The following is a 12524-nucleotide window of genomic DNA, read 5'->3' on the forward strand; positions in this document are numbered from 1 at the left end:
CGGTGAAAAATAGCGAAAATGACAAATAAGCTAAATATACATAACATAAGTGTACAAGACGCATAATAACTATGTATGTATATGCGAGCGAAGGCATACTTTAAGGCGTTCACGCGTACATATGAAATATTGCAAATGTCTGCGCCTCAAAATATGCTACTTACACTTGGCTGGCAAGGAACACACTATGCACACACCTACTGATACGTATGTACTTGTATATATGAATATGTGTGCGTGTGCGTGTGTTTATATTGGGTGAGTACACAAGATAATAAATTGTATCAAATATTTCAATGTGTCAACGCGGTAAGCGCGCGTGTGTGTGCTGCTGCTTGTACACACACACATACAAGCTTGTAAGTGTTTGCCTGCGTGGAGTAATAATAAAATAATTTATAAATTTTTCATATTTTTTCATTTTCCCACCGCTGCACGTTGCCACCATGCACACACGAGTGCCTGATTACGGTGAATAAGATGTAGTTACAAGCGCATAACAGTAAGTAACTGTAAAAGTACATACAAAGCAACTTACTTAAGTTTGTCCATGTACATGTGTGTGTGTGTGTGGGAGTGTATGTGATATGAAAAAACGTGCAACTTACCGCTGACTGTTTCTGCTACATTTACTTAGCTTTAAGAAATGGCCCACGCTTCGCTTCCTGCCTTTGCGCTAATGGTATGCGCCCACCTTTGCGCAGAGACTTTATATTAAACCGCATTTTTTATAAATTATGCACACATTTCTTATTTGAATATGAAATGGAGTGTGGAAAACACATTACAAGCACTCGAAATAAAGCACCTTTAGGCTTAAAATTTATATGTGAAGCGCTTGAACCTAATGAATTGCCAGCAATCAGCTTGCACTTGCGATTTATGAAGAGTTTAATGAGAATTTTAAGATTTTTTTAATATTCCGTGTTAACTTTACTGTATTATTCACAAATTAATGCTCCACCGACGTATACTGAATCGAAAATCTTCAAAGCTGGCGTGTTGTCTATCATCCAGACAACATGACCTAGCCAGTGCAGCCTCTGTATCTTGGTTCGCGGAAGTATGTCAGTGTCTCCGTACATCTCGTACAGCTCATCGTTCTATCGACTGCGGTATTCGGCGTTGCCAATGCGCAAAGGACCATAAATCGTCCGCAAAATTTTTCTCTCGAACACTCCAAAGGCCGATGATGTCGTTGTCCATGCCTCTGCACCATTTCTTATAGCAGGACGGGAATGATGAGGGACTTGTAGAGTTTGCTCTTTGTTCATCGAGAGAGAACGCTACTTTTCAATTGCCTACTCAGTCCATTCTGTTGGCAAGAGTGATTCTATGTTGGGTTTGCAAGCTAATATTGTTATTGGTGTTGATGCTGATTCCAAGATAGGCGAAATTATCTACGACTTCGAAGTTAGACTGTCAAGAGTGACGTGCGAGTCACGAATGCATTGATCCTTTGTTTGATGAGAGGATATATTTCGTCTTGTCCTCTCTCACAACAAGCTTTCATGCTGTCGAAGGCGACTTTAAAATCAACGAAAAGGTGGTGTGTTGATCTTCCTCTATCAACTTCTTTCCAAGAATTTGCGCATGTTGAAAATCTGATCGATATTAGATTTTCCAGGTCAAAATCCACACTGATAAGGTCCATTCAGTTTGTTGATGATAGGCTTCAGGCTATCACACACTACGCTCGATAGAACGTTATATGCGATATTATGAATATGTCACGGTAATTGGCGGGTTCGCCATCTCCAGATGTTACACTTTCACTGCCGTTCAGCAGACTGAAGGAGAGTTCCCTCCATAACTTCAGTATGCTCTGAACATCAGCGATTAGATCACCACTTTGGGACCTAGAAGTAATACTTACATATCATATATCTCATTTTAGCTCAATAATCGAAAGCATTTGACTTCACCCTATTTCTTGGGGTCATAAATCAATAGAACTGAAAAGCAAAGTAAAGAAATGTGAAATCCTGTTATGTACATATATAAATGTATATCTAAAAACATATTTAATATCCGTACACAGTTATATAACACAATTGTTCTTGCATACAGGAAGAAAGACACATCAACACACATACACATACATACAAATACGAAAATCACTCACTTTCCCTTTTGCTCTTGACTCGCCGATTTTGCTTTGCTTGAGTTACCTTTGACAACAAGGACATTTGCCGATTTCCTTCGACATTGGTAATCGCATTAGTGGCGTTATTGGGCCCCAAAGGACTCTATGGGAAATGCAACAAAATATAGCAGACACATAAAGACACTAAGACCGTTTTCATGTAAATGCTGCCATGCGGACGTTCGTGTCTTTATGCCCAAATGTACATAAGTGTGTGATTATTAGGAGCTAATGTCAGAACTGTTTACATATCTACATACAATACATATCCACCCCACTTTAGCCGCTATGAAGATAGGTGTATATATGTACATTAGCGGCTGGAACAAAGAGGTACCAGTTGGTAGACGCAGCTCTTATCACACTGACAGCTAACAATGCCATATTGTGTCCCAATGCTATTGACCCAAATTTTCACGTGTGAATACACATACAAACGTGTGTCAAATTTAAATTTTGAACGGGGCATTACTTTAATTTAAACTATACCTTTTGTGATGGTTCAGGCGACAATTCAGTAAGTGAATCCCTTGACAATGCTTGAGAAGGGTTCAGCGCCTGGAATATTGTAATTTTTATGCGTAAGATTTAATATTTAACATTATAGTTAATAATACGGCATTTAGGGTGGTGTGATGATTACCGCTGCATGATACCGCTAGACAGGTCCTTGATTCGACCACAGTTAAAATTGTATACTCTCTCATGTCTGCCGGTACAAAGCATCTCATAAAACCCTTAATCATTATTTTCATTAATATAAATATTATAAATCCAATTTGTAGAGGTTATGTGGATCCGATACTTATGCGCCAGCATTTTTCACACTCTTTGTGTAAAGATTACTTATTACTCTCAAATTGCTTGTGCCCCTTCTGGTTTCTAAACAGCTGTTTCCTACATTCAAACAAATCATTTTTTTTTTTTATTTTTTCTCTCCAACTCATTTTCTGTGATTTCCCACACCGTTATATAATGTACTAATCGTTGTTGGAATTAAACATCTTTTACGCTTCGTGCTTTAATACCAGCTGTGCACTTCCGTATTTTTGCATCCTCAATTATTATTTTTTTTATTGTTATTCATTTCTTTTACCTTCGCATACGTCTCTGTTCTTCCGTTTCCGTTTTGCTTTGCTTCATGCTTGTATGAAAAAAATGCTAAAAACCTAAAAAAATATTCAATATCATGTACGCCCTTATACATATATGTATACATATGTACTTCCATACATATGCGTAGATAAATAAATATGTGTCAAACTGAAAGTGGATGTGGGGAAAAAGGATAAACTTCACCTAGAGGAGGGAAAAATTGTAATTGTGTTTAAGAAAAATGCCGAAATCACTGGGAACTAAAGATATATTTAATAAAAGAGTAAAATAATTTCTAATAATAAAAGCACCTCACAAATAGAAAAAAACTGCACTTAGATACGCAGAAAGGGATGAAAATACATTTTCCATCATGAAACACTACATCATTGTGAATGACAATTAAAATCCTTTAGTCTTTTTCAATTATTTTAAATCTTTATTGATAAGAATGATCAGCACAAACTCAATTAATATACATAATTTGAATATTTGGATAGGCTTTATGAAGCCACAATAAAAATTTACCATGTTAATAAGATTTTTAAATTTTAAATTTTGCGTGAATGCCGGAGAAGAAGAAGAATTTGACATTTGCTATGTCGTTTTCGCGCCTCTTGTGCGGCATTTTACATCCTCCTTTCGTGTATAGTGCAAATTGTGTCCGGCAAATTTTCTTCGGATTGCAGAAAAGCAAATTTGCTTGTTCAAAGTATAAAACTAATATCAAAGTATACAATTTTGAACCAACAAGTGTTGCGAAACGCCACCAAGAACATTTTCCGCTAATAATTCCGTTGCGATTATTACGTTGTGAACCAAGAATGGCAAAGTTAGCTAAAGCAATTGAGGGGAAAAAATCATTGGACAATGGTAATGAGGAAGGAGTTGTATCTTCTTCAAGCGGATTTTTGAGTGGCGAGGAAGACGTCGTAATTCCAACCAAGGGTAAAGGACGCGGCCGTAAAGCCAAAAAAGAGGCGATTGAAGAAGTAGACACCATACCGCCAGAAAATGCAGAAAAAATGGTAAAAGCGGTTGGCACCGGCAGAGGACGCAAAAAGTTATCAAATGATGAGGAAATTGCAAATGTTATAAAGTCCTTAGACAATGAGGTGAAAGTTCAGAAAAAGCCAGCTGCAGCAGCTAAAGGTCGTGGCAAGAAAGCTGCTACTGAGGAGCTCGCTCAAGTGGTGGAAAATACTAGTGCAGAAATTGTGGAAGTTGTAGCACCAGCCAAAAGGGGACGGAAAGCGGCATCAGCAAAAGTTGTGGAAACATCTAATGAAAATAGTGCAGAAATTATTGTAGCGCTGCCACCGAAAGGAAGAGGTAATTATTAATTTGGTTTTTTAATGGTGCACCTTTTGTAAATATCACTTCTTCATAGGAAAAGGAAAAAAAGTTACTGCTGTACCTGCTGTAGATAATAAGGAACCCACTGCAGTCCAGCCAATTGCTGAAGGGTCCAGCACCAAACAAAAAAGGCAAAAAAAATCAACCGATGACATTCCTAAAAATGAAGTTGCCGAAACAGTAGAAACAGTAAAAGAGGATAAAAAGAAGAAAGTCACTAAGAGCACCAAAGTAAAAGAGGAACCAATTGAGTCAACCAGCGGAACTGAACCAGAACCAATTGTGGATGTGAGGAAAACCAAGGCAAAGGGCAGACAACCGAAAAAGGAGGAAATTGTAAATAATGAACCAGAACCAATTGTGGAAAAAGCTAAATCAAGAGGCAGGCAGCCAAAACAAGAGCAAAAGGAGGATGTGGTTAAAGATTTATTGGAAAAATCGACAGAAAAACCTTCAATTAAAAAAACAGCCAGTAAACGCAAAGCAACAAACAAGGAACCAGTTGAAAACAATGCAGAAGAATTGAATGTGGAGAGAAAAGAAGAGGATTCTAAACCCACCCCTAATAGTAATATATAAAATTAAAATATAATATAGTAAAAAGATTTATAAACATATGTTTTACAGAAATCTCCAAAAAAGAACCCAAGGAAAAGAAGCCAGCAAAGGAAACTAAACCAAGAGCAAGAGCAGCCAAAACACAGAAAAACGTCGCCGAGGAAGAATTAGAAAATGGTACGCCTAAAAGTATAAATATTTACAAAAAAATTCATTAGGCAACATTGTTTTGTTGGCATGTAACTAGTTATTGAATTACCTTAATTTGAAAAATTTGTTAAAAAAAAAAATTACCAATATGAAAAATCGAAAGTGTCAATCTTATAGAAAAAAATTAAGTATGTTTTAGTATAGCATGTGACCTTTTACTGATTTTTATAGGTGTTACAGAAGAGGACAAGAAACCCAAAGGTCGAAAGAGGGCTGCTGCCGTCGCTGACGATGATGACGTCGATGGAGCTAAGCGTTAGTATAAAATCCCTACGAAATATTGTGGAATTAAGCAATATTTTAACGCTATTAATATATTTTCTTTACAGCTGCAAAAGCAAAGAAGACAAAAGCACCTTTAATGAATTCAACTGCCACTAAATACAATAAAGAAGACTTCATTTTGCCACCAAACGAAGATGGAGTAGAACGCTTCAATTTGAAAATATCAAGTTGGAATGTGGCTGGTTTACGTTCATGGTTAAATAAAGATGGCTTACGCTATTTGGAATACGAATCACCAGACATTTTTTGTTTGCAGGTAACTTAGAACAATAGATATAAATCGTACTAGTTAATTATACAATGTATTTTTGTTTTGAAGGAAATTAAATGCACCATAGACCAACTGCCGGAGGAGGTTGCCCGTATACCAGGCTATCATCCCTATTGGCTTTGCATGCCGGGCGGATATGCTGGCGTTGCTATATACTCGAAGATTATGCCCATTAATGTAGTATATGGCATTGACAATGAAGAGTTTGACGGAGCTGGTCGTATGATTACAGCTGAGTATGAGAAATTCTTTCTAATCAATGTTTATGTGCCAAATTCTGGGCGGAAACTGGTAAATTTGGAGGCACGTATGCGCTGGGAAAAGCTATTTCAGGAGTACGTGAAACGATTGGATGCAATAAAGCCAGTTGTCATATGCGGCGATATGAACGTATCACATCAGGCCATCGATCTGGCAAATCCAAAAACCAATACACGTAGTGCCGGTTTTACACAGGAGGAACGCGACAAAATGACTGAATTATTGGATCTTGGCTTTGTCGATACATTTAGACACTTGTATCCAGATCGCATAGGTGCTTACACATATTGGACATACATGGCAAATGCACGTTCGCGAAATGTTGGCTGGCGCTTGGATTATTACATTGTTTCTGAACGTTTCACTAAGCGAGTGGTGGACAACTGTATCCGTGCGCAGGTAATGGGCAGCGACCACTGTCCAATCACACTGTTTTTGAAAATTTAAATCGGGCATTCCTAATATTTTTTGTAATCCTTGAGTTGTTTGTCGACTTTCATATATTTTAATATTTATGTTTGTTTCTTGTCGTTTCTTTATCGTAAAATGTCACATCATCAGTGCACATCACGCACACATCATTTTATATTACTTAAATGTAAAATCAATCACATTAAAATGTAATTTTGGTACTATTATTTATTTCAATGAACTTTTCTAAACTTAATGGCAAATTATGAATTCCTATTATTTAATGTATTAGGTATTTTCGATTTGTGTATTTTCGCAAAACATAACTATAATTATTGCTAGAGATCATACCTAAAGAGAAATAATAAATTTAATTAATAAGAAATTTGTTTTTTGTGAAAAGCGACATTTTTATAATTGGATCAAATAATTCCAAAATATACAAATAAATTATCAAACATTAAAAAAACATTATATGGCGTTAGTTCTGGTTCTCAAAAACTCTATGCACATGACGTCATACTTTATCGCTAACGCAGCAGCCTCTTAAGGCGCATTGACAAAAGCACCAGCAAATAGAATATTTCTCTTATTCCAAATAGCGTAGAAGAATGGGCGATCAGCAACAAATTGCAGTGGTATTAGAAGGCAACGAGTCATCATAATCATTGCTAAAACAATTGTAGAATTGAGGAAAAATTTATATTTGTACATTTATCAATTCTGCATGCATGTAAGTGTGAGATATTTACCAGTTGCAGCCGCTGCTTCGGTGCCCTCTTCGTTGACCTCAATAACAGCCTTATGGAAAACATTGGATACTTGCAGAGGCTCGGGTGATTCCAACATGTTGCCGAACTCAGCTTCTTCACTGAAGATTTTGGTTATGCCCAGCTGAAAGTGCATGAAAATACATTCGCATTGAGGATTGGCGAAAAAATTATCAAAAAATCGTAAATTTTGGTATTATTGTTAGCGTTAATATGTACGTAGGAATTATTTGATGTTTAAAACCGACAGTAGCAGTCGTAAAGATAAAATATTGATTATGGCACATATAGAAAATTAAATAACTGATAAGTTAAGGCAACGATAAGAATGTGAGAAGTGACCCAAAGGCTATTTATAGGTTTCGTACATTGGAATTGGCTAAAATTTCGAATTACATACAAATTAATTGGGCAAAAGTGGCCAATACAATCTACAAGGTAACCATAGTGATATTGACCAATAGTGTGAAGGTCATACAAAATTTACAATGGTGTTACTTTACCTTCTTCAGTGTTTCCGTCAACTCTACTTCGTATTCCACCTTGAATTTAGGCAATTGGACCACAACGTCCTCATTGGCTTCTAGATTGCCAGCTAGATCAACCAAATTTACTGATTTCAACTTCTCGGCAAGAGTTTTCAGACCTTCTCGCTCATTAGGCAACAAAACTAGCATTGATAAATCCGAATCTTTGTAAGGCAGTTCGAGAGCCTGGCAGTCCAACTCTTCAAAGAATCCATAGCCAAATTTCGCTTTTTGATTCATGTATTGTACTTTAACTGATTCCTCTTCAGATATCCAAAAATCATCCTCAACGGTTTGTTCTTCTTCAAATTTATGCGCCCATAAACCTTTGAAATGCAAAGCATTCAGTAGAACCAAGCGGGTTAGAGCACTGAAGGCCGAGGCCTGCACAAGATCCTTAATTTTTCCGGCCGTTTTATCTTCTACCCAAGAATTAATGGTGGCGGCAACATTTTCGCTGTCCTCAAAGTTAACATTTTCAGTTTCAGCATTATAACTTTCTTTTAACTCTGTTTGATAATCTGGTTTCAACTCGTGTCCTTGCTGAACATACACTTTGTTTGCAATTTTCAACAACTCACTGTCCTTGTATTTGTCAAAAACAAATGCGAAGGTTGTAGCTACTTCCGGGTGGAAATTCGACGCGAACTTCAAACCTTCAGCTATTTGATCAGCAGTCTCTCCACTGGCACCGGCAAATGCCAATGCGACACAGGTTTGAATTGAAAATGGTGAGAAGACAATGTTTTGTTTTACACCGCCGGCTGCGAGTAATTCGAAGAGCTCCGTAGCAACAGCTGCTCCACCACGGGCGAATTCCAGATTGAAATCGAACATTATTGCACTTTCTAGGCACTTATTATATTAAGATATACAAGTAAAAAGAACTAGTTTTAAATTATTTCAAAATCGGCGAAAGTATATTAAGCAATTGCAAACTTAATATGTTTTACAAAGTACACTCCCTACTTTAACGACTGCCGCTGATGGAATGCGCTGTGGTTCATTTTAACGCCAACGTTATACTCACCGTAGTATGGCCTCAATGCGTCATGAGTCATTTGTCCAAATATTTATGGTTGAGTATTTTTCATAACAATACGTGCTACGTCGAACAGCTACACGATCGAATTTTGGTGAAATAATTGCTGATAAAAACAGAATACGTACGTTCGACAGTCCAATGTTATTTTGGTGCTCCGCATTGTGGCTCTCCCATTTAATAAATTGTTTATCTCTAAAAGGTATACAATCTCCACTATAATACCCACACACATACTCGTAATAGCATTCGTCGGTAAACAAAAATATCGTCGGTTCAGTATCATTTTGGAGCTAAATAGTTCAGAGGGTTCCGAGTTAAAAATATATGTTAATTGGGATCTCACGATTTAATAAAATAAGTGATGTTTATTGTATTCAATTTGGTAATAACATTTTTAATAATTTTCATTTCTTTAATATATGTAAATATTCAAAATATATTACTAAAATTCCTCAACAGAAATCCCCTAATAGAACGATTCCCAACGGCTATATTGTGAATGCTTTTGACATTTGATTAAAACATCTGTTTGTGCTCAAATAGAAATGTCAACAATAGCAGTTCCCAAAACAACCTCTAATATTGAATTGCAGGTAATGAGTAACAATATACATCGTTTGTATTAAATACGCATAAAGTGTAAGTGGTCGTTATAATGGTAAAGCTAAAAAAATACATGTAAATATATTGCGTGCTAAGAAACGAATAAAGTGGTCAGCTTCAGCGCGTTGTTGAAATGGATCCCTGGATTTTTCTCGGCGTTATTGTGGTGCTTTATTGCGTCTGTTTTTTCATTGATCGCCTGTTCAAGGTAAGACTTTCCCGCTTGATCTTTGCACCTCTCATATATACAAGTAAATATGTGTGTTTATTTTGTTTCAGAGTTGTATGCACTATCCATATGATGCATTTCTGAAAAATACAGGCCTGACAGTGCAATTTATGCGCCTGCGTTGGCATACAACTGCATTTAATCGTGCCATGCTACGATGGGGCAACAATACCGGTTGGATGCGTCTATGGCTAACTCGAAGTTACACCGTCGGCGTTTTGGTGGCCTTGTCGTTGTTACCCATTGGTATAATTTTGTTATTTATAACAATATTTAATGGCGAAAATAATAGTACAGCAAATGTCGGCACCAGCGGTGCTAGTCGTACTGGACCAGGTGCTGAAAACGGAGTTCTCCAGAATGCACCAAAAGTGGAAATTTTATTGCCCGGTGTTAATTTACCACTCGAAGAAGTTGGTTACTATGCATTAACTTTGCTCTTATGTACAATAGTACATGAATTCGGACATGCTTTGGCAGCGGTGCAAGAAGATATACCGGTGATTGGTTTCGGGTTTCAAGTAAGTCAAATTTTTCGCTTCTCCTGCATCTTTTAATTAATATTATATGTATAGCTTTACCTGTGCCTACCGTTCGCATATACCGAAATCTCCACGGAACACCTCAACGCACTAAAATGGTTCAAAAAGCTGCGTATTATCTGCGCAGGCATTTGGCATAACTTTTTATTTGCTTGTTTCTGCTACTTCCTGCTCTCTACGCTGAGTTACGTAGCCGCTCCATTTTACACGGTAGACCATGGCATTGTGGTCACAGATATGACACGCAATTCTCCTCTCCTTGGCACAACCGGAAAAGGACTAATGACTGGTGATATTATTTCACAAATTAACGACTGCAAAGTGAATACAGAGTCAGATTGGTACGACTGCCTACGACGTTCGATACGCGGTCCACATCTAGGGTACTGTGTTTCCCATGACTTTATACGATACAACGATGAAAGCATCGAAATCTCACATCACAGTGCCGATGGCATGCTACAATGTTGTGATGAACGCAACGAAAAACTTTGTTGCTTCGAGTCTGTGGCTGAAGGCCTTAATAGCTTGGAAACTGCGGGCATTACAGATACAGCCGAACACGCACAAATACCGCAACATGTTTGTCTAGACGTCCGCCGGACAATAGAAGACTCACATGGTTTCTGTACCGGTGGCGTTGGCAAAAGCAGCAAATCGAGTAGTTTCTGTCAGAGTGGTTTCTGCCTCCGCCCTTTACTACGCAACACTTCTACGATTTTAACATTCAAACGCACAAGTGGCAACGCCAAAAGCCAACCAACGAAATTGCGCGATGTGATCTATATTGGACATCCAGCTGACGTCTCGAGTACAGTGCGGATATCACCATTTGTGCCGCGTCGGTCCTACGTGTCACCTCAATGGGGAGATACTTACGCTCTCTTCCTCAAATATAATGTGATTTTCAGTTTTGGTCAAGCGCTTCTAAACGCCATACCATGTTTTGGTCTGGACGGCTATCACATCACAAGCACTATCGTACATAGTTTTCTAGTCCAGCGCGTCACCGAACGCCCAAAACGCGATTTTATAGCATTACTAGTCGCTGGCACGGGCACGATACTGTTTGGTTCGGCGCTTTTGAAAGTGCTTTGGATGAGTGTGATACGATTTCTGTACTAGTCCGTTAAGTGGTGCTATTTCTGCTGAATTTGTCAACTTTTAACTAACTACGATTATTTATTTATATTACATATTTAAATTACATAGAGTAGGACGCGCGCAATGCATGCTTAATGATAAAAAACACATTAATTTATAGTTTTTCTACCAAATACTTGATGCTGTAGTATTCAAACAAACAATTTACTGCAATTAAAAAGACCTAGACGCTAATTCGAATTGCATGCATAATATCGAGTTAACATTTTCTAATAACGTAGGTACGTAAACGTAACGTATTCACATGAAACGTAATAAATTAGACTAAAGTTTGTGGTGGATCGAATAAGCCACTAAATCGGAACTGCTGAATTACCAAATAAAATGCACAAACTGGCAAACAAATAAATAGAACGCTGTACTCAAATTAAATTAAATGAGAAGGTGTTTTATTTTCTATTTTTGTAGTTATACAGCTTATTTTTCCAGTGATTAGGTTGCAATGTATTCGTCAGTAAACTCTTTTATAGCCCTAGTACCGTTTTTCCCTTAACTTTTGATTTCTTCACTGTGTGTTCTCTTACTTTCCTGCGCTACTGCGCTATTTGCTTTCTCCTTACTTATGCCACTCAGATCCAAGCTTGTCTGCAGCTCAGTAAGACTTCTACGTCCGTATTGCAGCATCATTTTAATAGCCAATTCATCTGTTTGTCCGCTATGTGTGCGAAAATCGTGACGCGCCCAGTCACGTAACTCGCGCTGGTTACTTTTGTCGGGCACCAGTCTTATGGTGCGAAATATTTCACGATATAGCTTAAGCACCTCCTGACGAAGCATGAACTGCAACAGTGTTTGTCAGAACAGATAAAGTTACATATATATTGCTGCCTGCCAAGAATTATTTTACTTTACCTGCTTCAAATTTAATGCAGTTTGCGGTAATTTTGTCATTTTATTTGAAGTTAAATGCACTACATAAATATTAAACAGCTGTTTGGGCAGCTCATTCTGAATTTTCTATATTTTCTGTTTGCGGTCAAAAACAGCTGATTTCGCTGTTCATTGTGCTCCGCTAATTCGCTTCATGACGATTTTGTTTTGTTTTTATTAC

The 12524-nt window shown here is 37.5% G+C and overlaps 4 protein-coding genes across 4 annotated transcripts; 2 read left to right on the plus strand and 2 right to left on the minus strand.

Moving 5' to 3' along the window:
* The first annotated feature begins 3854 nt into the window (after nucleotides 1–3854).
* LOC105230173 (recombination repair protein 1) lies at nucleotides 3855–7061 on the plus strand. Its single transcript, XM_011210792.4, has 6 exons — nucleotides 3855–4573; nucleotides 4632–5165; nucleotides 5225–5332; nucleotides 5537–5620; nucleotides 5695–5906; nucleotides 5970–7061. Exons 1-6 carry the CDS (start codon nucleotides 4066–4068, stop codon nucleotides 6627–6629), a joined length of 2106 nt encoding a protein of 701 aa, XP_011209094.3. The 5' UTR covers nucleotides 3855–4065; the 3' UTR covers nucleotides 6630–7061.
* LOC105230172 (serine protease inhibitor 42Dd) lies at nucleotides 6979–8896 on the minus strand. Its single transcript, XM_049452996.1, has 3 exons — nucleotides 7867–8896; nucleotides 7346–7487; nucleotides 6979–7264 (listed from the first exon to the last, which is right to left on the minus strand). Exons 1-3 carry the CDS (start codon nucleotides 8725–8727, stop codon nucleotides 7140–7142), a joined length of 1128 nt encoding a protein of 375 aa, XP_049308953.1. The 5' UTR covers nucleotides 8728–8896; the 3' UTR covers nucleotides 6979–7139.
* Nucleotides 8897–9399: 503 nt separating this feature from the next.
* Nucleotides 9400–11850, plus strand: LOC105230170 (membrane-bound transcription factor site-2 protease). The gene is made up of 3 exons (XM_011210788.4): nucleotides 9400–9746; nucleotides 9818–10288; nucleotides 10343–11850. The coding sequence occupies exons 1-3, from the start codon at nucleotides 9672–9674 to the stop codon at nucleotides 11432–11434; spliced, it is 1638 nt and encodes a 545-aa protein (XP_011209090.2). The 5' UTR covers nucleotides 9400–9671; the 3' UTR covers nucleotides 11435–11850.
* LOC105230171 (LYR motif-containing protein 2) lies at nucleotides 11841–12485 on the minus strand. Its single transcript, XM_011210789.4, has 2 exons — nucleotides 12326–12485; nucleotides 11841–12253 (listed from the first exon to the last, which is right to left on the minus strand). Exons 1-2 carry the CDS (start codon nucleotides 12362–12364, stop codon nucleotides 11963–11965), a joined length of 330 nt encoding a protein of 109 aa, XP_011209091.1. The 5' UTR covers nucleotides 12365–12485; the 3' UTR covers nucleotides 11841–11962.
* Nucleotides 12486–12524: the final 39 nt, after the last annotated feature.

Source organism: Bactrocera dorsalis, chromosome 3, assembly GCF_023373825.1.
Source record: "Bactrocera dorsalis isolate Fly_Bdor chromosome 3, ASM2337382v1, whole genome shotgun sequence".
Lineage (NCBI taxonomy): Eukaryota > Metazoa > Arthropoda > Insecta > Diptera > Tephritidae > Bactrocera > Bactrocera dorsalis.

Excerpts from the sequence above, each read along its gene's own strand:
- LOC105230172 (XM_049452996.1), bottom strand. The coding sequence starts at position 8,727 with ATGTTCGATTTCAATCTGGAATTCGCCCGTGGTGGAGCAGCTGTTGCT. Across the intron at positions 7,488-7,866 it reads TGACGGAAACACTGAAGAAG|CTGGGCATAACCAAAATCTT; the intron begins GTAAAGTAACAC and ends ATGCACTTTCAG. Across the intron at positions 7,265-7,345 it reads CGAAGCAGCGGCTGCAACTG|CAATGATTATGATGACTCGT; the intron begins GTAAATATCTCA and ends CAATTGTTTTAG.
- LOC105230170 (XM_011210788.4), top strand. The coding sequence starts at position 9,672 with ATGGATCCCTGGATTTTTCTCGGCGTTATTGTGGTGCTTTATTGCGTC. Across the intron at positions 9,747-9,817 it reads TCATTGATCGCCTGTTCAAG|AGTTGTATGCACTATCCATA; the intron begins GTAAGACTTTCC and ends ATTTTGTTTCAG. Across the intron at positions 10,289-10,342 it reads TGATTGGTTTCGGGTTTCAA|CTTTACCTGTGCCTACCGTT; the intron begins GTAAGTCAAATT and ends TTATATGTATAG.
- LOC105230171 (XM_011210789.4), bottom strand. The coding sequence starts at position 12,364 with ATGACAAAATTACCGCAAACTGCATTAAATTTGAAGCAG. Across the intron at positions 12,254-12,325 it reads CTGCATTAAATTTGAAGCAG|TTCATGCTTCGTCAGGAGGT; the intron begins GTAAAGTAAAAT and ends ACACTGTTGCAG.
- LOC105230173 (XM_011210792.4), top strand. The coding sequence starts at position 4,066 with ATGGCAAAGTTAGCTAAAGCAATTGAGGGGAAAAAATCATTGGACAAT. Across the intron at positions 5,621-5,694 it reads TGACGTCGATGGAGCTAAGC|CTGCAAAAGCAAAGAAGACA; the intron begins GTTAGTATAAAA and ends TTTTCTTTACAG. Across the intron at positions 5,907-5,969 it reads CAGACATTTTTTGTTTGCAG|GAAATTAAATGCACCATAGA; the intron begins GTAACTTAGAAC and ends TTTGTTTTGAAG.